The 21,648-nt window shown below is 36.3% G+C and overlaps 1 protein-coding gene across 3 annotated transcripts in view; it reads right to left on the bottom strand.

Annotated features, from left to right (window-relative positions):
• Positions 1–1,192: 1,192 nt before the first annotated feature.
• Positions 1,193–21,648, bottom strand: part of LOC306873521 (phospholipid-transporting ATPase IH-like) — a gene marked incomplete at its 3' end in the record, with an annotated part of 63,843 nt that continues 43,387 nt past the window's right edge. The window contains exons 19-32 of one of the 3 annotated variants that reach the window (XM_079422865.1): positions 18,163–18,414; positions 17,900–18,080; positions 16,468–16,570; positions 16,181–16,326; positions 15,809–15,868; positions 15,517–15,644; positions 13,427–13,562; positions 12,826–12,849; positions 9,710–9,775; positions 9,481–9,584; positions 9,224–9,389; positions 5,779–5,900; positions 4,946–5,022; positions 1,193–3,629 (exon numbers count right to left, since the gene is read on the bottom strand). In XM_079422865.1, coding sequence (XP_079278991.1) covers positions 4,971–5,022; positions 5,779–5,900; positions 9,224–9,389; positions 9,481–9,584; positions 9,710–9,775; positions 12,826–12,849; positions 13,427–13,562; positions 15,517–15,644; positions 15,809–15,868; positions 16,181–16,326; positions 16,468–16,570; positions 17,900–18,080; positions 18,163–18,414 — 1,540 coding nt within the window. Of the gene's footprint in view, positions 3,630–4,945; positions 5,023–5,621; positions 5,901–9,223; positions 9,390–9,480; positions 9,585–9,709; positions 9,776–12,825; positions 12,850–13,426; positions 13,563–15,516; positions 15,645–15,808; positions 15,869–16,180; positions 16,327–16,467; positions 16,571–17,899; positions 18,081–18,162; positions 18,415–21,648 lie in introns of those variants that run through there. The other 2 variants (XM_079422866.1, XM_079422864.1) reach the window with 2 other exon arrangements.

Here is a 21,648-nt window from a genome sequence, read left to right as displayed (position 1 = left end):
TATACATACATAGTGAGTGTGTGTGTTTATCTATCCTCAGAAAGGGGGATTGTAAATCAGTCAAGAAAGAACTTTGTTTAAAATCCATTTTAAAAATCCAATGTTTTGCAAATTATAAACCTTTACTAAAATTCCCTTCCAGGAGCCATGGTGGTCTCCAGTCAAATCGAACAGAAGTGTCATCACATCATAGACATCCAACTCAAATCAAGTAAAAGGTCTTTAGCAGCACCTCAATGTGTTCTGGACCGTTGAAAGACATTTTAAATCAATAACGAGCCAAACCATCTGGGGCTGCCAGAGAGAGCGCAGAAAGTTAAATGACTCAAATAACAGCAATTTCAGATCTAATAGAGCGATTTCACAAGTCCATGAGCATGGCCACACATACATCTAAGAACACATAAACGTACACTCCATTAAACATTTTAAATGAAGACTTAGTCAGGGGATTACAACTTCCAGACACCTCCAGCTGTGTCTGTGGGCCACAGTCTTTATTTATCCTGATTGATTTTAATTTAATGAAATGGTCAGTTATGCTATTTTGACACTTACCTGTTGAAGACTATATATCAGCATGATGACAATATTATTAGAACCTGGTTTTCAGCAATGCTTAGCAAAATAATTGCATCCTTATGTGGGTCTATTTAAAAGCAATATCACACGGCTCATTAATCGTAGACACAAGGTCGCAGGTAACCGTTTCCAATTTTAATATTCGGTATTGCAGCATGATTGCAAGTGTGAAATTGCTTTTACACAACAATTAATACTTTAAATTTCATACAAGTAATTCATATAAAGTGTGTAGTCTTCTCCGCCAACGAAAACAAATAGTTAAACTATCAGAAACCAAAGGATCAAATTTGTTTACTGCCATGTAAATATATATATATATATATACACGCATTTAATTTCTAATAATAATCTGAAATGAGCTGGTTGTATTTAGAGTGAATTGAAGCATCCTTAATGCTACACTTTGCTGCCACCTTGAGGTCATATTATACAAGCACAGGTGTAGTTCCATTGGGTTTTCTTCATTATTACTTCCATGGTGAGCTGAATCAAACCCTTTAGCACCAGAAGATTTTGCCTCTTAATGTGAGGTACAAAACTAGTTGCTGTGATATTTCATTGAGAATCACTTCTGTTATAAGGAAAGAGAAAAGTCCCAAGGCTTTCAAACATTTAAATCTCTTTCTTTATTACAAGCATGTTTACTTTTTCTTGCTGTTAATAGCTACAGAAAAAAAAGGCAAATATTCACATATCTACAGATATCAACCTTTTAAAAACTTTATACAAAAGGAGCCCAAACTGTACATGAATATTACTACATACTTATATGCTGTAAAGTGTACAGTAGTATACATATATACTGTATATATAATTTATGAGCAACATCACACTTTTATGCAGATAAAACAAAAAAAGCTTTAGATATTTAGTTAATCTGAATAGGCTGGCACAGATGAAGCCCCACTACAGGCAATAAAGCCTTCAGTTATAGCAGTAGACATCTAATCAAATATTTGGTCACACCTGCTTTAAAAACAGTGAGTGTATTTCCTACAGTCAGTGTGAGCAATGACCATGCACGTCATCTTAAAAACTACCTCAAACATATTTAAAATCATCAAACAAAAAAACAGACCGTTAAAGCTATTTTTTTATCATCTTTACTGAAGTTGACTTCTCCCATTACCTTACATTTGGTTGTTTTAAAACTGAACAGTAACATTCTTACTCTGTAATTGTAAGTAGTTCTCTTCATCCTCTAGATATAAAAGTAGCAAAAAGACTTTGTTTTTTTTGTTTTTTTCCACAAGATGTACAAAATACCTATTTCCTATAGCCTTTTTAGACAGACAGAATACAGTGCCTGAACGCACCCCTGAGGCAGACAGCGTTCAGTGATCAAATTATTCCTACATTACAAAAAATAGTTCTGATTTAAAACAACAGTTTGTCAGAAACAAGAAGAAAAAACATTTGTGAAGGGACATTTGTTCTAGAACCACCTTCTTTTAGCTATGGTAGTTTGTAGTTGTCATTCACGGCTATCCAATTAGCGCTATGCAATTTTTGTTTAGTGCACAATAGTGGCTTTTTTCTTTTGTTACATTCAGGAAGCCAGAAAGAACTGTAAAAGTGAACAAAAACAGGAAGTGCAGTAGAATGCAAAACAAAAATAAGAGTAAAAAAACATGAAATTAATTAGTTTAATCCTAATATATTAATCTAGGCTACTTAAAAATCATAACTTGAGAATCTATGTATAAGCACATTCTTGTTTTATTTCAGATTTGCCAGCATTGATTAGTACTTGGTAACGTAGATGTGAATCACTTGGATTGGACTGAAAATTTGAACCAAAGTTATAAAAGTGGTTTATATAAATGAGAATATGAGTCAAATTCTTGATAAAGCTCAGTGGTTGGTCTATTACTACGGCATCACATGGCATGCAAAGTTCAGACCTCGATAATCAATAAAATAGACAGTGTTTGACTTTTGACAGTTTTTACATTCATACAAATTAAATACACTTTTGGACCAGAAAAAAATAGTTAAGTCGACATGTTAGATAATTATGTCATTCATCCATTCATTCATTCATCCACTCAGCCTTTGTAAACCTTGACATCAATATACTCATCAATATATTCTATATTTAGATATAATGTGTGCATGAAAAAGGACATTGTTTTTACTATTTTGTTTTACTATTCAACATAAACCCAAAAAAGTTGTTCTAAAATGACTCTCACACCTTTTAAGATAGTGAAGATAGTGAAGTGACATACGGCCAAGTATGGTGACCCATACTCGGAATTCGTGCTCTGCATTTATCCCATCCAAAGTGCACACACACACCGTGAACACACACCCGGAGCAGTGGGCAGCCATTTATGCTGCGGCGCCCGGGGAGCAGTTGGGGGTTCAGTGCCTTGCTCAAGGGCACCTCAGTCGTGGTATTGAGGGTGGAGAGAGCGCTGTACACATTCACTCCCCCCACCTACAATTCCTGCCGGCCGGAGACTCGAACCCGCAACGTTTGGATTACGAGTCTGAATCTCTAACCATTAGGCCACGACTTCCCACATTAGGCCACGACTTTCCTATAAACTAGCTATACCCATAAGACCTTTTTTTTAATCTGACATTCTCTGTTTCAGGCCGACTGACGGGCAATGAAAACGCATGTATGTGCACGCTTCACTGAACTGAACATACATTGAGGTTAAAAAGCACCAGAAGGCACCTACCCACAAGAAGCTTGGAGTAACCATCAAAATAGTCTTTGACATCACCTACTTTCTCTCTCTGTCATGGATGATGGTTAAAATGGTGAAATGGGTGACTGGCCTCATCACAAGAACTGAATGACAGGGTGAGCGAAGGAAACACATGCAAGGAAAGAATCGAGATGAAGAGATGATGCTCCAGGAAAACAACACTACATTCCAGAATCAATGTGAGCAGAAACAAAACAAAAAAAATGGCATGGAATGTGAAGGACAGCAGGGAAAGTGTCATGTAGACAAACAGATGTAGTTTTGATGGTCAAATGGTCTGATTTTTAGTTTGGTTTAGTTCCATACCCATTCCGGTGTTCCCTGGAATATAAACGTAAATGTATTCACACTCAATTCAAATCAATGTGAATTTAAATTCATTGACAGGACGGAGATGGAACTGAACATACTTCACAATATTTTTGAGAATGATATATTAAACTGGTAAGTCATAAGGTGTTCATTTAATTTGTTATAGTGTTATCTGGACTTTAAACTGAATTGCATTCAAATTCAGTTCAAATCAATGTGAATTTAAATTAATTGACAGGATGGAGATGGAATTGAATGCACTTCACAATATGATTATGAAAATGTCAATTTAAATAAGTGTGAGGCACATTTCCTGGGTATCATTTTAAAAAGCTCATCTTGCACCATGAACACTAGAAAAGAGCCATTTCTGTGAACATAGTGGCCAAGATAGGCCATCTGTGATGCTGACCTTGATTGGGCTGTTAGTTTAATGAGTTGTTCGTGAACAGTATCACAGGCTAATTACATCTGACTTATTTATATCAGATCATAAATTAGTAACGTGCAACAAAGAAATCATACCAACCCAACACAGGGCTCCAACAGTTACATTAATACAGACAAAAGGCTTTGGGAACAGTCAAATAGGACGTTACAATCATGAAAGTATGCTGATGAGGAAGTTAATTTGTACTTTTTGTGAACGCACAAAGATGTTTATACCAACAGAACTGTTAAATTTCATTCGTTTATCTTCATGAGCCCTGGGCCGTGTTGGTGGCACTGGACGATGTCGAATACTACTTTTATCGGCCTCCATCCTCAGCTGGTGCAATGTCAACTTAAGGCAGTGTGGCGGAATTCTTCTAATGCCATCAAACACTTTCCCTCCATTTCTCTTTGAGCATAAGGCAACAAACACACATTTAAATACTCCGTATTGCACAACCTTTGGTTCCAAACTGCGGTGTAAAAGATGGGAAACATTAGCATTAAGGCAGAACAGTCAAGCTAAGGTGGCTAGCGTAGCCTTTAGCATTCTGTCTCTGGTTCTACACTAAAAAAAAACTAGAGGACTGATTATACATAGGGAACTACAGAATTTTAAAGCAAATTGTCAAGCAGCTAGGAAAGAGTAACTGGTTGTCATGATGACACAAGTCAGTGGTTTTCAAACTTTGGAACAGTAGAACATGAGTGGATTTCCACCGTTTTGACAGTTAAAGGGTGAAACATAATGACAGTCCAGTTACAATTTGTCTTCTCATAGTTGTTCTAACAAAGGCCTATTTTCACACTCGCACGCACACACACGTGCACATTCACACCAAATTCGCTCTAGTACAGTGCAGCAACAGAAATGGCCAAATTTAGCCACTTACAATGCAATCGAAAGACAATCGCAGGTTATGGAGTGTTCCTCGATAACAGGTTTGCACAAACGCAACACCAGTTTGTTCTATAAAAAAAAAGTAAGACAAGAAAAGAGAAGGATCACAGGACAAAAAAGGGAAAGGGAGACGACAGAGAAGAAAGAAAAGAAGAAGAAAAAAAAACAGGACGGTCAGTTTTGAGAGCATCCAAGGCCATTTTAACTGTCATCCACATTAATATTTAGTGGTAGGGGTAGCGTTTGAGATGGAAAGGTTTGTGCTACTACTGCCCAGTGTAGGTTTCAAGTAATTTTTCACATGAAGGATTTACAAGGGTAGGTGAGCGAACACGTAAACCCACAGTGTAAAGGGAACACGCTCTCACGTTTAAACGTACACACAAAGAAAACAAGATAAATAGGTCCCAAGGCCGCTTAGCGCAGTACGCCACACTCGCAGATGGTGCAGCCAATTCAGTTTGGCCTTCCTCCAGCTTCTAAATTAACACACTGCATCGCTAGCCTATTAGCGTATACCACAAGAACGCCTTTCAGTGCTTTTGTTTCAGATAAAGGGTAACAAGCCAAGATTGGTCTCCAAATAGTGTCCCAATCTTGACTCTGGAATAATCGAGGGCTAATTTGATTGGATAAGTAGACTAATTCTTTCACATGGCCCGAGACTGTCATACGGACGTCTCGGGCCCTGGTGTGCTGTAGGCGTAAGCTGCCCCAGAGAATCTTGGGTTTTCTCCTATTCGGAGGAAGGAGCTGAAGGTGCAGTAGTCAGGCCTGCCCCCCCAGTAGGTACGCATCAGTTTTTTGGGAGGAGAGGAGTCAGACCTGCGGTGGGTGTGGTTCTGGTTTTCGTTGCCATGTCTGTCGTGTTTCCGCGCAGGTGGAGCATGGAGGGAGGACAGGGGGGTGAACTCGGACAGGTGGCCCTTATACAACTTATCGGCATTCTGGAGAAAATAATGAGGAAACAGTGAGAGAGAGAGAGTGAATTAGAAGATTGTATTGTATACTGGCATGTAAATGCAGGCACTGGTCACGTCACAAGCTGAAACAACACAAATCCAAAGCCCCAGCAAGAAGCAATGCAAAAAAGAACAAAATATTGCATACAAAATCACAAATTCAATGTTTACCACATGCACAAGTCCAGTCCCAGAAGATGCTAAACTGATCGATTGAGAGGCTGTTACAGGATAAACTGCTGAGAGAAATATAGCTAAGGCTAGTCAGAAATTAAGATGGGTTTTTTTCCATTGGAAGACGTAAGGTTATTCACCCCAAAATCAAAAGAAAAGAAAAAAAGTTACATTTTTAAAATAAAAGTTTGGGGTTGGTGAGATTTGTAATTTTTCTGAAAGAAGTCTCATAGGCTCTGCAAGGTCCATATATATTTGACTGAAATACAGTAAAGACTTTTTTTACTTAAAAACTTTCATTAAGTTTTTTTTATTATTATATTGGCAAAATAATAGGGGGGAAATGAAACTTCAAAAAACTTAATTTTAGGAAAGCATAAATATAATTTCTTGTTTTTGTCTTTTAAGTTTGCAGTGAAACATCAGGACAAGTTCACAAATTTTGAGAGATTCACCAATCATAAGCAAATTCTAGGAATGGACATAAAAGGTGGACATTTAGAAATATATGATAATCTTTTCACTGATTTAGACACAATGTGAAAAAAGGATTTAAGAAAAGAAAAAAAAATACCCATGCATGTCAAAGTGTTAGATGTTAAACTGTATGTCAAGCCTGCTGTGTGTATTTGTGTATGTATCAGAAGAACCCATAGTCCCCATGTCCTGTTAGCTGCATATACAGCACACCCCAAACCACAACCCAATACCTTCATACTGAAGCTTTAAAACCAAACCAGTCTGTAAGTTTCACACCAAACAACAGACCCACACAGGTGCACCAAAGGCATTTTAAACCAGTTTGCTTTCACTGGAAAGAGTCAATTAGCAGGATTCTGGAATTCTCAGATTGATTCTAGAACTGCACACGTCATCTGAAAACTCTAGAGCTCCTCTTGAGTTAAGTGTGGATTAGTTCTTTCTGGCTTTAGTCTTCAACTTCACATTCTCTTTACCATAGAGCCGCTAGGCCTCAGTGGTGTTCTGAATGCCATCTAGCAGTGAATCATGAATGTTTGTCTCAACCCTTTCAAAGATCCTGTCAGCCCTCATTCTCTGTGGAACATCACACACACAAACAGACTCAAATGTGGCATAACAGACCCATGTGCACAGTATTTTCTAGACTTTGTCTTGACTTTGAAGTCTCTTGCTGAAACTGAAAGTACGGCAGCAGAAAATGCATTAAACAACTTCATATCTGCAACATAAAATACACATGTACAAACATACCATGCACACTTGATGCATGCAAACATGTAAAGTGGTGTAATAAAAGGCTTAAAACATAAAGAGAGACACCACAGGGTTCTGCAAAGCTTGTTATTGGCATGCGAGCCTCATTAATGTTCAGTAGGTCTGTCATACTCGTGACCCTGTTGTGTCTTCGCTAACTGATACACACACGCACATGCAGAAAGAGTGTGTAGGTTCACCTCCGGCTCAGTTTAGAAACTGACACTGCTGGAGGTCTGGGAGAGCATAAAGATGGTGGACTGCTCAGCAGTGAGACACTGCCGCTTTGTCTGCCGTTACCACAGGTCAAGGGTTAAACACACAGGGGAAGGGGAAGGTCAAGCATCAGAGAGGAAGAGCATCAGGAGAGAGAAAGAGAGATGAAAGAGGAATAAAAAAAGAAAGGGTTTAGAAAGGTGAACAACCTGTCTAACCCTCAGAGATTAATAAAGGAACTTCAGCAGCTTTCAAAGCCTTCAAAGTTTCTGGAAGTGCAAGTGTTAGATTTTGCATTTTTAAGAATTATTAGTAAAACTTTACAATAACGTTTAGCTCGTTTACCATGTTATCCTGTTTTGTTATTGTTAACTAAAACGTAAACTGTTAAAAATTACTTTTGTTCATTGTTAATTGAAATTTTACTGAAATAAAAATGTAAAAAATATTAAAATCTTGCCCAAAAATGCGAAATTTTACAGAAATTAAGTTAAGTTTAAGTACTAAAATTCCTAAAACTAAAACTCAGTTAAATATAAAAAGACAAGTGCTCAAAATGAGTAAAACAAACTAAAATTAAAATGTAAATTAAAAGGTAATTATAAATTCGAACGTGCTATAACAGTATCCAAATAAAACTAAATGAATGCTATCAATAACATTCATTCATTAGGTATCATAAACTAACCCCTAGCAATTTTTACTGCATGTCTTAATCTAGTTATTTTCATGGTCATTCATAATACATTAATGTTAATTTATACAACAAGATAATATGATTAAAAAAATAAAAATATATTTTTAAAATGTAGGAACAGTACAGAGTTACTGTACAGTAACCAAGATAAATGCTGTATTTTTATATATATATATATATATTTACATGACATATTTCATAACATTAGCACTCTGGAAGTTTAATAGGGAAGATGAGTGAAAGGAAAAGCTTCACACGGGTTAAACCAGTGGTAAGGCAGTTTACACACATTACATTTCCCTCAGAAATGTTTCTTAACATAGTATGATAACATACTATGTGTGCACACATAGTAAAATCCACAGTATTCATTGTGTCATATATTGTTTGACAGAGTCGACAGGTCAAATAAAACCATTGAATGACTCAGAGTCATCCAACATAAAGACAAATCTACAGATGAAGAGAATCGTGAACTTCATCCAGAATCCACTTACATCAAGCACACTGGGAACCAGTCCGATGCAAGTGTAAATCTGAAGACCAGATTAGTAGCACTGATCACAAACTAATGCACTATTGAGCTGCTTCATATCAACAATTATTTGATTGAAAATAACACAAATATTTCTTTTAAATAGCTGTATTCTTGCAAAGGAATTAATCTTAGTTGGGTAAGGCAACATTTTAGGTTGATTAAGAAGTTGATGAGAATTAAAACGAAGCTGCAGTCAGTTCAATACCCTTCAGTTGAAGAAGCACTACAAATATATAATATTAAAAAATAGCTACAAAATATCCTGAAATCATAGGTTTTTAAAATATTATATATATATATATATATTAATGTATATAACATTATTTATTTTAAATAGCTGTCTATTACTGCAATGAAAAATATAGACATTTATATAGATATGATGTGAGCTACTTGTATATTTTCATCTCTATGCACATGTAGATAGTGAGCGTTGTGCTGTCGTACCTGTATTCTCTCTGTGGTGGTGGGCCATAGAGCTCTACACAACACTTTCTTCACCACATCAGGCAGCAGACTGACTATAATCAGCAGAATTATACTGAGCCATGCAGGACCGCTGGACAACATCTGCATGAACACGTAGTACATCCTCTGATAGTTCAGGAAAGGCCTATGAAGAACAGAAACACAGCAGAGGAATCATGTTAGAGTCAAATGTATTTGATTTAGTGATATGAAGTGTGTAACGGGGCAGGCCGTACCAAATGATGCCTCCCCACAGGAGGGAGAAGATGACATAGAAAAGCAGTGACCCCCATATGACAAAGTGGTTGATCCACGTCCAGTAATGTGTGTCCAGGGCAAGCTAAAGCATGTAGACACAGTGAGAAACAGGAAGATACAGCTGGTGAAGTTGACACCAGTTGGCAACATAACACACGTGCGTGTGTGTGTGTGTGTGTGTGTGTGTGTGTGTGTGAGATGCATTACCTTTAGCGTGACCGTGAACACCAGGACAGTGAATACAAGTGTTCCAAAGGTCCAGTTTCCAAACATCTGGAACAGAGAAATTTAGAAAATGCGAGATTGACGCTAATGCATAAATAGCCATTCGAATGGGTGTTAGTGCACAGCTCACCCTCTCATCATGTTAATGCATGTTAAAAAAACAACTTATGTGCCTTTATTTGTACAATTCAGTAGCACTTGGTAGAAAAATATTTGTTTGAATTACCCGGTAAAGGTATATAATATATTAATAACAAAAATAATCCTTCAGGGCTTTTTTTCATAATATGGAAAATACTAGACAATACAAAACATTTTCTATATAAGAATAGCTGTTTAGATACTATATAGTTAAATACTATAAAAAAAAAAAAAAAAAGATGCAACATAATGGGTACATGGGTTCACCTAAATCATGAAAACCAAAATAACATTTATAATTTCCAGATTTCAATCTTTTAGGTAGGAATTTATATTATATATTATTTGTATATATAATATATTAAGAGCAGAAAGATTGTAGACCCTATACAATGTAATAAAATAACCTGATAAATTATTATATTAATTCTAATTATATATATTAAAAATATAATTACTGTTATCAGACATAATTTATATTTATTTAATATATTTATATAATTAATCAATACACAAAACATCATATTTTAGTGTCTCCTTTTTATACTAATGATTGATTATCAATTTTAATTGGACATATGATAGCAGTTTTAGTTGATTTTTAGAAATCATAGAAGCATATAAAAATATACATAGGACACTCATCAAAGGTGATGTCATGTGCATTTTATATTTTGTCCATAAAAGCCTCATAAATAACTAGTGAGCTTAGATAGTCCCTTAAAATGTTATAATGGATTCGGTTTTGCAGATTGGCCCAAAAAACCTTGGGTGCTGTAAGCTTCTCTGTGCGATTGCATTTGTATCTTTTGGGAGGATTTGCTCCCTCGTTGTTTACAGTCTTGGCAAACGGCTGAATTTAGACACAATGGATTCTCTTCTAGAACCTTCCCCTGTCTGCGGACCTGCCACGCTGTTGATGGCACTATGCAAAACAACATCAACACTAGGATGAGAGCTCTTTATAAAATCACTGCATGTTTACCTTTAAAAAACCAAATCACAATCAAAGTCAACAAGCCACAGTAAAACACAAGCAGGTCAAAGACTGTATGGCACCAAATGGTTTTAGTGATAATATAATGTTGATGAATTGCCAGTTTAAAAAACAAGGACAAATAGTAAATCTCAACAAGTTGGAGGAAAATGCATTAACTTACCTTAATGAGCAATCAAAATGAAATTTAGTGATAAAAAACAAAAAAACATATCAAGGGCAAATGATGTTTAAAGAAGTTGAAAGATTTTTCAAAATGATGAATCTAATATTTCAGCACAGTTTTGCAATTTTATGGTTAATCAGGTAATTATTCTTCTGTTAATGATAGAGTTTTTGCCACTTTCCACAAACAGAGTTTGAAGTTCTTTTATTTCTTTATTATTATTCAACAAACGGTCAGTGAAAGAGGTGTTTAAGCATGTTAATCGCCAATATCAAACTAAATACTATACGAGCTATTTTATTTGAACTTTATACAAGGTTGGTCATTTTTACAACCCTGTAACCAAAAGTTGTGTTTAAAACTACAATTTGAGTGATTTTGCTATTTCTCTAGTAATAAATAAATATTAAAACCAAATAGCCAAATGTATAATAAAAATAATAATTTTGATTAAATAATTGAAAAATATAAGTTTTTTCCAACTTTATTAGACATTATTAAACGCTATACATTATTTTTATATATAATGTATTACAAGAAGAAAGAGAGACCCTATGCAATGCAATAAATGTACTTAATAGATTATTAATATAATTAATCGATACAATTATATTATCAATATAATTAATAAAATGTATACACAAAGCATCAATTTTTTGTATCTTTTTTAGCAATAAATAAATAATTAGTATGATAAAAAATAATAACTATGATATAATCATATATATTAAATATAACAAACATTAGTTTCTCCTTTTTTAATAGTAGATTTACTATCAGCTTGTGTCAGCACAAACCCTCATTTGGGGAAAAAAAAAAAAAAAAGACAGTGGGAAATTAGTGCTGAAAAGGCGTGGACACAGTTATTTTTGCGACTCACCATATTGCATAATTTATGGGAGCAGGGTATTTACATGAACCACGCAACATGATTTACTAAAATTTGCTCTCATCAATTCACGCTCCATTACTTTACGCCCAAAAAAAGCACGTCTCAAAGCAGGCGGTAATTTGCACTGCTCTCTGTAGATTGCGCTGGTCATTATGGAAATGAGATGTTGCGTCTGTTTTCTTTAATGTGCACCTTGTCGTTAAATCACCCGCAGAATATTTCCATCCCACTGACGCTTTAATGGAATTGTGCTCTAATGCCAATTAAATCGGGCCCTAAATGTTAACCATCTTAAATCTTACACATCATCTTATATACTTTTCAAAAACAAATAAAAATATCGAACCTCCAATGGTTCAAAAAACGTTAACGAGTCACTAATGTATACCCTATTTGTGGAAAAAGCCTCCAGCATGCCGTCTAATTATACGTTTCTGAATAGATTCTCTTCCATTCAACATGTACTGTACCAAACAAAGTGAGATGTTGAATACACATGCCCTCTTGTTCATTCATTTGCCCTTGCAGTGAGTCATGAGAGGATGGACGTGTATCCTACAGGCCGATGAGGATGAGTATGACAACACCCCTCCAACTCGGGGGTTTGCAAAAAACACAGTCGCAACGTGACACACGGGACGGACACAAACTCCTACTCGATCACAAGATGATAGACAGAGGAAGATGAACGGGGGCTTGCTACTCTATACCTACAGTGGCTGGTCATTGGTACAGGGGACACTGGGATGCTGTACGGTACTGTTTGAGAGCTACGATGGCAGTGAACGGTTGGTGTTAGTAGACACTATGTGAGTGGGAGTGGCTTTAGGGTGAGGGGAGGGGCTGAGGAGGGTAACAGTAAAACTAAAAATAGGATGAGAAACAGATAGGGACAGGCTTACCATCTGTGTGTTGGTGGCCATTAGCTGAGGAAAGGAAGAGAAGCAGAAAAGAAAAGAAAGGCAAAAGGGGGATAGGTAAAAGGAGGAAAAGAGAGAGGGAGAGATAGAGAAAGAGAGAAAGAGAAGAAAATGAAAGAAAAGAAGGAGAGGGAGGGGACAGGGAGCAAGAAAGTAAAGAAAAAATTAGGATGTTATAACTGAAAGTAAATCAAACAGGTAAAAAGCAATCCAAAAAGGTTACTATGATTTAACTTAATGGCACAGAGAAAGATGTCTGGTCTGACTAATTAACCAGCATGCTTTGTGTCGCATAAATGAATGGAGAAGCACCTGTAATGACTTCAAACATACGCAAAGGAGGACAGACAAAAGTCTGCAAGCTGGATCAAGACCGCAGTTAAACCACAAGTATGTACATTACAAACCACAAAATAACTCACTCAACAAACATCGGCCGCCCATTCAATCTGTATGCGACTGCTTTATTTGACTGAGAAAACAATGAGCTCAAGAAATAAAAAAAGCTGGTTAAGTTGATTAAAGAAAACACACACGGAAAAACTTGAAAACGAAATCATGGTTTAGACAGTGACTGCATTACCTGTCCGTTGCTGGTGAAGGTTGTGTTGTCAAAAAGGAAGAAAGCACCAAAGAAGAAGACCATGGCATCAAAAACCCCCAGAAATGTCCAGTAGATGAAGGTGGGCCATCTCAGGAGGGAATTCTTAGCAATATCTCTGTAAATAAGAAAGATTTAAAAAATGAAAATATAAAGATAAACTGCATATTGTTTGCGAAATCACACTGTAATATAAATGTTACACTTTACAGACCTTTAACTATGTACATTTACCATACATGTAGGGCATGTAATACATAAGCAACACATTTCTAAATCATGTATAGGGTTATTATCAATAACTAAAATAACTAAAACTATTAAAAATATTGGTCATTGAAATAAAGCTAAAATAAATGACAAATATTAGATGAAAAACAATTAGAAATGCTGCTTTGGCAAATAACTGAAATTTATGTTTAAGCAAAAAAAAAATACAAAATGGAAATGAATAAAATCTAAAACTGAACTAAAAATAAATTAAACCTAGTGTAATATTAAAAAAAAAAAAAAAAAAGTAAAAATGGGGAGAATATAAAAAATATCTTTAATCTCATACATTTCTGCTTGACACAATGAGATTAAATGAAGAAACAATGGAAAATCTACATTTATTCATTTAGCTGAAGTTTCTGCTTCTCAAATGAATAAACTCACATGCCATGTTTAGAGTTTCGGAAAAGATCTCAGGAAAGTCTCAAACTAAACTCAGGTTTTGTAGTCTTTTATAGTCTTGTTTGTATAAATGTATACCAAATGAAGTTCAACTGATACTAAACTGAAAAGCAAAGGAGCGGTCAAACATTTCATTGTAAGGTCATATGGTTATTTTTGAGCGCTCTATGAAAAATCAGTTTAGTCACAAACCACACTTGAGATTGGATGGATCATTTCATTTGAAAGTGAATTTGGGGTCAGAAAAAAAATGTCCTTGATGGCTACAAGTGCCACATTGTGTCAGTAATGAACACTGTATATATTGAACAAGCAATGCAGAGGAATAAGACAGAAAAAAATGCAGTGTCAGGACATTTAGTGATAAAATGTAGAGCGGTTCTAACAGTATTTCTGCCCAGTGTAGTGTGTAAATTGAGTTTAGTGCAAGGGTCTGTGCAGATATGTTTGCCAAAGGCTGATGGAACTGTCCAATTATAGCAGCCTCGTATTCGGAAGCAGTGTGCTCATGTGATTAAGTGAGAAAACCTGGAGGCTCACAATCAGAAAGAACATTTTATTAAAGGGGAAAATATAGAGAGTGAGATTGGGCTACATGAGGCTGTTCATTAGATGCAAAAAATGATGCAAGGAAAATAAAAGTTTTCAAAAATACAGATTATTTTGATTTTAATTTTAATTGAATCAGCACATTAAATAGTCCCTGAATGACCCAGTGCTGTGCTGTCACTATGACTTGCATAAGTTGAATATGTATGTGTTTTAATTCCTTGCAAGCAATTTATTTTTGTACATTAAGTATTGCTGCTGCAAAGTTTGCTGATTAATAATATATATATAATTCTTTTTTTTTTTTTATAAAAATTATTTTGGTGCAAGTGGGAAAAGCAAACAATCATGTATTTGGTGCTACTGGTGCAAGTGGGAAAAGCAAACAAAACCCCAAAAAACTATCCCTTACCTATTTCAAAAATGCTTTATGAATATGCTATGAAGTCTCAGGGACAACAAATCTCAGGATCAGAAATAATGAGTGTTTTGAGTCTAAGCGAACTAACAGTAATGCAAAAAGGAGGCCAAGGTGAGTATAAATAGCCAGAGTGTAGACAGGGATTTATCAGTAGGTCTCACAAAGGGACCCAGAAATAGAATAGTGAACAGATAGTAAACGTGTCGCTCCAAAATACCTCCCTTGTACATGTGATGGCATGTACCACACATCACGTATCAGCCAATAAAACAACAAACTCAAACTTAACTCCATGCTGGTTTTCCATTTTGGGTGAATTGTTCTCATTGTTTAAACCTATGCTTTAGGTTTAAAGTAAATTACTGCATCACATTCAGACCATAGGTGTAGATAAAAGGGATGTTAGTGAAACCCAAACTTTCCTCACCTGTAGAGAGTAGGGTCCCGTTTGAGGATGTCCATGTTGATGTGCTGCTCCATCAGACTGTAGAGGAGGATGGGTAATGAGGTGAAGCTGATATTGTACAGGGTCAGATATGCCGTGTCATACAGTGGCTGCAGAGGGACCAAAACAATTAAGTTCAGTGTTAGCACTGAAGAGAGATAGATTTTTCTTTTAACTACATGCACTATCATATTCCAGAAGTCAATTTCAACATCTATTCTAAATGTAGTCTAATAGTGATAGACCTTTAAGACACTTTGATGTATGCGTTTACCTGCTGAGAGAAGCCACAGAAGAACTGATAGAGAAACTGAGGGAAGATGAAGCACACATTCTGTGGAGAGAAAACAGACCCTTAGTACCTGAAGTACTCAACCCTTTAGGGAGATTGTGTGTGCGTGTGCGTGTGTGTGTGTGTGTGTGTGAATTTTGTTTGCTATAAATTGCATTTTCAACAAGATTGTTCAGTGGTTTAGTCAAAACTCCTTGGAAAAAGTAGCATCCACACATATTAAGCAAGTTTTTTTTCCTGCATTTACAACCGCAGGCAATGTTGTTTGTGTTGTGTCAGCTAGCAATCAGCTATTTTGCTTGAGATGATCTTTTTTATTTTGTGTGTCTACACATTTGGTTTGTTTGAGTTCACCTTATAGAAGAAGTACTGGACCAGCTCAGCGATTCTGATGTAGTAGTAGTGTCCGTGTACTAGCAGCATCTTCTTCAGGTGTTTGAACTTGGTAATTGCATAGTCGCTGTTACGGGCCGCCTGACGCCCCTCTTTACCCATGATCCCTAGAGGCAGAATAACCAGTCAATAGGCATGTAAGATATTGCTGATAGTTGTTAAACAGAAGCCTATCAGAGATTTACTCCCTGGAAAAGTGATAACTTCTAAAATGATTTTTTTTTTTTTTTATGCGAGCATGAAATCACCTATGCCCACGTGAGCTTCCAGAATCATGCTGACATCATTGGCTCCGTCCCCGATGGCCAGTGTGATGGGGTGTTCTTTTGATGCTTTTATCAGCTTAACAATCTGAAAGAACAGTTTCATTTCCACAGGTCAAATCAGAACGACTGAGAGATTAGATTATTAATCAGGGTATTTGGCCATTCATGTGACTGAGGCGATGGGATAATATCAATCCTATCTCATACGAAGTGACTATTTGATTTGGCTTTTTGTACACATGAATTGCATGGGATTTTACTGTTCGTTTCACATCAATAATTGTCTTGTAATGCTGCGAGTTCTCTCACTTCTTGACTTTGCAGTCTGGTTTTCTCAGCAGCCCCAGAGAATGATTGACAGGTTTAGCTGGAAGTGCAGTAAATGAGAACGAGAAGGAGACCAGAGTCTCTTTTGATTGCGCCGTGTAACTCACAAGCTGAGAGATTACAATAAGGGAATGAGGACAACCTTTCTCTGGCAGGTGGCTGTGTTTGTGTGAGTCAGGTTTTATCATTATTGTGGGGACCAAATGTCCCCAAATAGACACCAAGACCTTAAATCACCCTTAGTCAATGGAACCCACAAGGAAAATGGCTTAATACACATGCAAAGTAATGTTTTAATGAAACTGTAAAATATCAGACTGGGAGGGGGTAATTTTTTAGTTCCAGCAAGTTTCAGGTTTGATATGCTGTGCAATGTTCAAGTTCATTCAAGAAGAAAATATGTTACTCTTTTCACTGAATCATTTGCTCAACCATTTCATTCAAGAACAGATATTCAAACGTTATTTCCTTGTCTGGAACAATTTATCTGAGACCACTATTTTTTTGTATGGTCAATGTCAATATGTAACTTCCAATATGCATTTCTAAATTGTAAGTTACTTAATATTAACTTTTATTTAACCTTAACCTAAATTATACTGGAAATAATGAAAATGATATGATATAGGAAATGGCGTTAGGAAATGAGCGGGCATTTACACTACCATTCAAAAGTTTGCGGTTAGTTAGATTTTCTAATTTTGAAAGAAATATTTTTATTCAGCAAGGATGCATTTAAGTGATCAAAAGTAAAGACTTTTACATTGTAACAAAAATATATTTCAAATATATGCTGTTCTTTTAAAGTTTATATTTATAAAAAAAATAGAACTGTAATAATAATAAGAAATGTTTCTTGAGCACAAAATCAGCAAGACTGAAGACTGGACTAATCGCTGCTGAAAATTCAGCTTTGCCACCACAGGAATAAATTGCATTTAAAAATATAACACAATAAAAAAAAACTGTTTCACAATATTACTATTTTTCCTGTATTTCAAAACACTAAATTCAAAAACATTAAAAAACCTTACCCCAATCTTTTGAATGGTAGTGTATACTCTTTGAGGCTGATGTTCTGCAGTACCTGTGCTTTTTGTAAGGGTGCCATGCGACAGCAGAGAACAGCACTGCAGTTCCTGCAGATTTCCAGAAAAATCTCCTTATAGTTCCCTCCACTGCTGGTTCCATCCTGTGTCGGCTTCAGAACAGCTGACAGTGTCGCCCCATCAATTATCAGACCATAGTCTTGGCAATCACCTGAGAGCCTGTGAGGACCGACACATATGTGTGAAGGTGTCTGCGTGTGTGAGAGTTTGTGTGCATGTAAATGTATTCTACTGTACCTACCCTGAGAAAGTGTCCCTGGTCATGCTGCCATGCTGTCTCAGAACAGTTCTGCTCAGATCGAACAGGACGTCGTGGAGACTCTGCTCCTCTGTCCGCTTGGTTGTCAGTTCCAGGATTTGTGTATTGCGATGGAACAACTTGCTAGCATAGCATGTGGCTGCTGCCGTCTCCATTTTGTCCCCTGTGAGAACCCAAACCTTCATACCAGCCTTGTGCAGGGACTCAATGGTGTCGGCTGCTTTGTCCTGCAGCCTGAAACATAAAATGACAACCAAGGTGATTTTAAAAGCAGTTCTTGTACACAGTTAACACAATGTTGTTATAATGAGCCAGTTGAGGTGCCTATTTACCACTGAATCGTCACTTAACTAATCACCAATCCGACCTTAGCAAATGCTGACAATCGCCATATTACTTTTCTTATGGAAGTTTATGGAAGTCCTGAGTGTTTGGATAGCTTTAAATGCCATTTTAAATAAACTTTCAGTTTGCAAAGTTTTTAATCACATTCCTCTGTTTACACTATTTACATTATTGTTAAAAAGTTTGGGGGCAGTAATTTTTCAAAGAATCCTAAAAAAAAAAAAAAGTATCACCGTTTCTGCAAAAATTGAACTGCAGAGTTTAACATTGAGTCAATTTAAAATAATTATTTTTACAAACAAGTTAATATGTCACACTCTGACATAAATAGTAGCCAAAGAACAACATCAAATATACAAAGTGACAATTACGCAATTGTTGCTTTGACAGCCCAATTGTCTCAATTGTATAGTAGCAGCAGAAAGATTTGGCACAGTATATAGCAATCCCATGTGCTTTATTCTTTGCGCAGTGCTGGAGTGAAAGTTAATGGACAGTGCTCTGCATGGCTCGGTGGCGGGGAGGTCTTATACCGCAGTGTGATGTCTCAGCCCACTTCTCTCAGTAATTAAGCAGCCCAGCAGTCAGGATTCACAGTGCCACTGCTGCCAGATAATTAAGACTCCACCCCCCACTGCACCTCACTCACAGCCCAGCCACGCAGGAAGTGCCATTCTCACAAAGACTCCCAGGAAGAAACCACAAGACGTTCTACTACACTACCTATTAAACATTCTAATAACATGAATTGCATTTCACTTAACAACATTCTATTGAAGCTACACAAATTCCCCAAGTTAAACACTATTCTAGTTGAGTAACATTCCTTCTGACTTCCCCAACATTCTACTTGGCTCTGTATTTTAAAATCTTGGCTTAAAGTTGACACAAAATCAGATTTAATGTTATATGCTTCCTTATTACACTTTCCTGGCCTTATTTAAAAAAAATCCACTGTCTTCATGATAACATGCTCTGTCTCTAAAATTACTTTTCTTTGCAAATGATCTCACCTAGGCCAAGGGGGCGGGAAAACTAATGTAACCCAATAGCCAAATAGCTATTTAAGGCATTGTATTAGCCTGCTGTTAGTGAATGCAGCCTCCCTAAAATAGTTAACACTAGTTTAACAGTAATTTAATGCTGAATAACTTTAATGTAACATTGATTATATCCTCTCTACAATCCACTGCAGTCTTACATTCAAGTCAGGCTCTATTCTGCTATAGAGCACCCACTTTTCTCTAGGAAATCAAATTCCCAATAGATAAAAAATAAAGTCCCACCCTTTTTTACTTTTTGAATATCCCGTTGCACTCAGAAACACAACCTTTAAGGGTGCAGTGACATTTGCAGAATTTTTTGGGTGAAATCCAGTAATTTCTGTATTTCAAGTCCAGTCACCACATTTAAGACGTTTACACCAAGCACGATAACTATAAAGATAACGATAAAGATATAGTTCTCAATATTAAAGAATAGCAGAGTCCACACCACAACTATAACGATAAAGGCACAGAGAAATGATATCGATGGAATCACTTTCCAACTGATGAACGATCAAAACACTGACACCCAATCAGAATCCATCCTGCTGTAAGGAGCTCTAGAATTTAAAGCGGCAGACGTGGGTGCGCTTAGAATAAACATACAATATTGTTCACTGGTGTGGACGCTAATGTCATTATCTTTATAGTTATCGTTCTTGGTGTGAACAGGGCTTTAACACAGATTTCATAACAGGTTTAAGTCGGTCATGTGAATATACCGCATTGACCAACATAAAGCTGCTTGATTTGAACGTGACTTCTGTGTGAGCTGTGCATCATACATTCCTACACAACTGACGACAGACAATGGACCTTTTAGCCCACAAAAACGTAACTACATTTCTAGAAGTAAAATCTGTTGCCATGGCCATGTCGACTTGAGTGTTTCAGGGATTGTATTAAAAAAAATATTACAAATATTTAACGCTGCCCCTTATCAAATTAGCTTCCTGTATATTTGACTAGAACACATGATCTTGAGTGACCTCTTGAAGAAACAAACAGGCTGGTTCCTACAGGGCACTGATTGCATCTAATCAACAAAATAAGTTCCCATCTAGTAATCACTATTTGTTTGCTCTGTCAAATTCATTAAGGCAGCCAACATGGATTGATGTGTTTATTTATAACATTGGGTTGGACGGCATCCATAAGTGCATAAGCCAAAACAGTAGTTCATCAGAACCGTGTCTGCCGGCCCCCGATTGATTCAAGAGGGGGTCTAATTACATTAGCTGCTCATTATCAGGATACTGGAGCCTAACGGATGGACTCTATTGATTGCCTGTGCAATTAACGTTAACTCATGCTGGTTCGGTCAGGGCCGCGGGTGCTCACATGAGCTTTAAACGGATGCTGGATCTGTAACTCTTCCATCTAGTTGTTGGGCCGATCGGAACCTTGGCGTTCAGCCAGTTAACAATCTAAAATTGCTAATGCACATCCATTCTCCATTTCATTTCAGGGAAATGCACCTTGTTTATTTAGTATATATAATGTATACATAATGCATTTTATGGAAAACATAAGTTAAGTTATTATTAACATGCTGATATTTTTACAGCAGCATGCAACTTGGAAAGCAATATTGGACTTGCTCAGAAATGCATCGTACGTCACGGTTCCATATTTCGATTTTTTGATGGCGTAGTTGGCAGAAGTGAGAGGGAATGAGGCCCTGATTCTTAGTACTGAAGGGTGATCTACATATTCACAGTTGAATTATTTCATCTGACACTACCATAACAAAAAACCTGAAAAAATGAACAGTGTTTCCCGGATTCTCTATATCACTCCTGTATAGCTACAAACTTGTGTACAGTACAGTGGAGTCCAAAAGTTAATGAAAATATGGGATTCAAAAAATTAACCAATAAATAATTTTTTTTTTTTTTAATAAAACATTAAAATTAAACACTCTGAGGTTTTTTGGAACATACTCAAATCACTATGCATAACAATACTAAAATATTTCGCTCACGTTATTCACACATTTTGTAAAAAAAAATTAAAAATAAAATCTCATATCATGCTGGACAACAATATAATTTTTTCAATTAAAATATTTTTCTCA

The sequence above is a fragment of the Barbus barbus genome (genome assembly GCF_936440315.1).
Source record: "Barbus barbus genome assembly, chromosome: 8".
NCBI classification, from domain to species: domain Eukaryota; kingdom Metazoa; phylum Chordata; class Actinopteri; order Cypriniformes; family Cyprinidae; genus Barbus; species Barbus barbus.
This window is presented reverse-complemented; position numbering and strand designations above follow the sequence as displayed.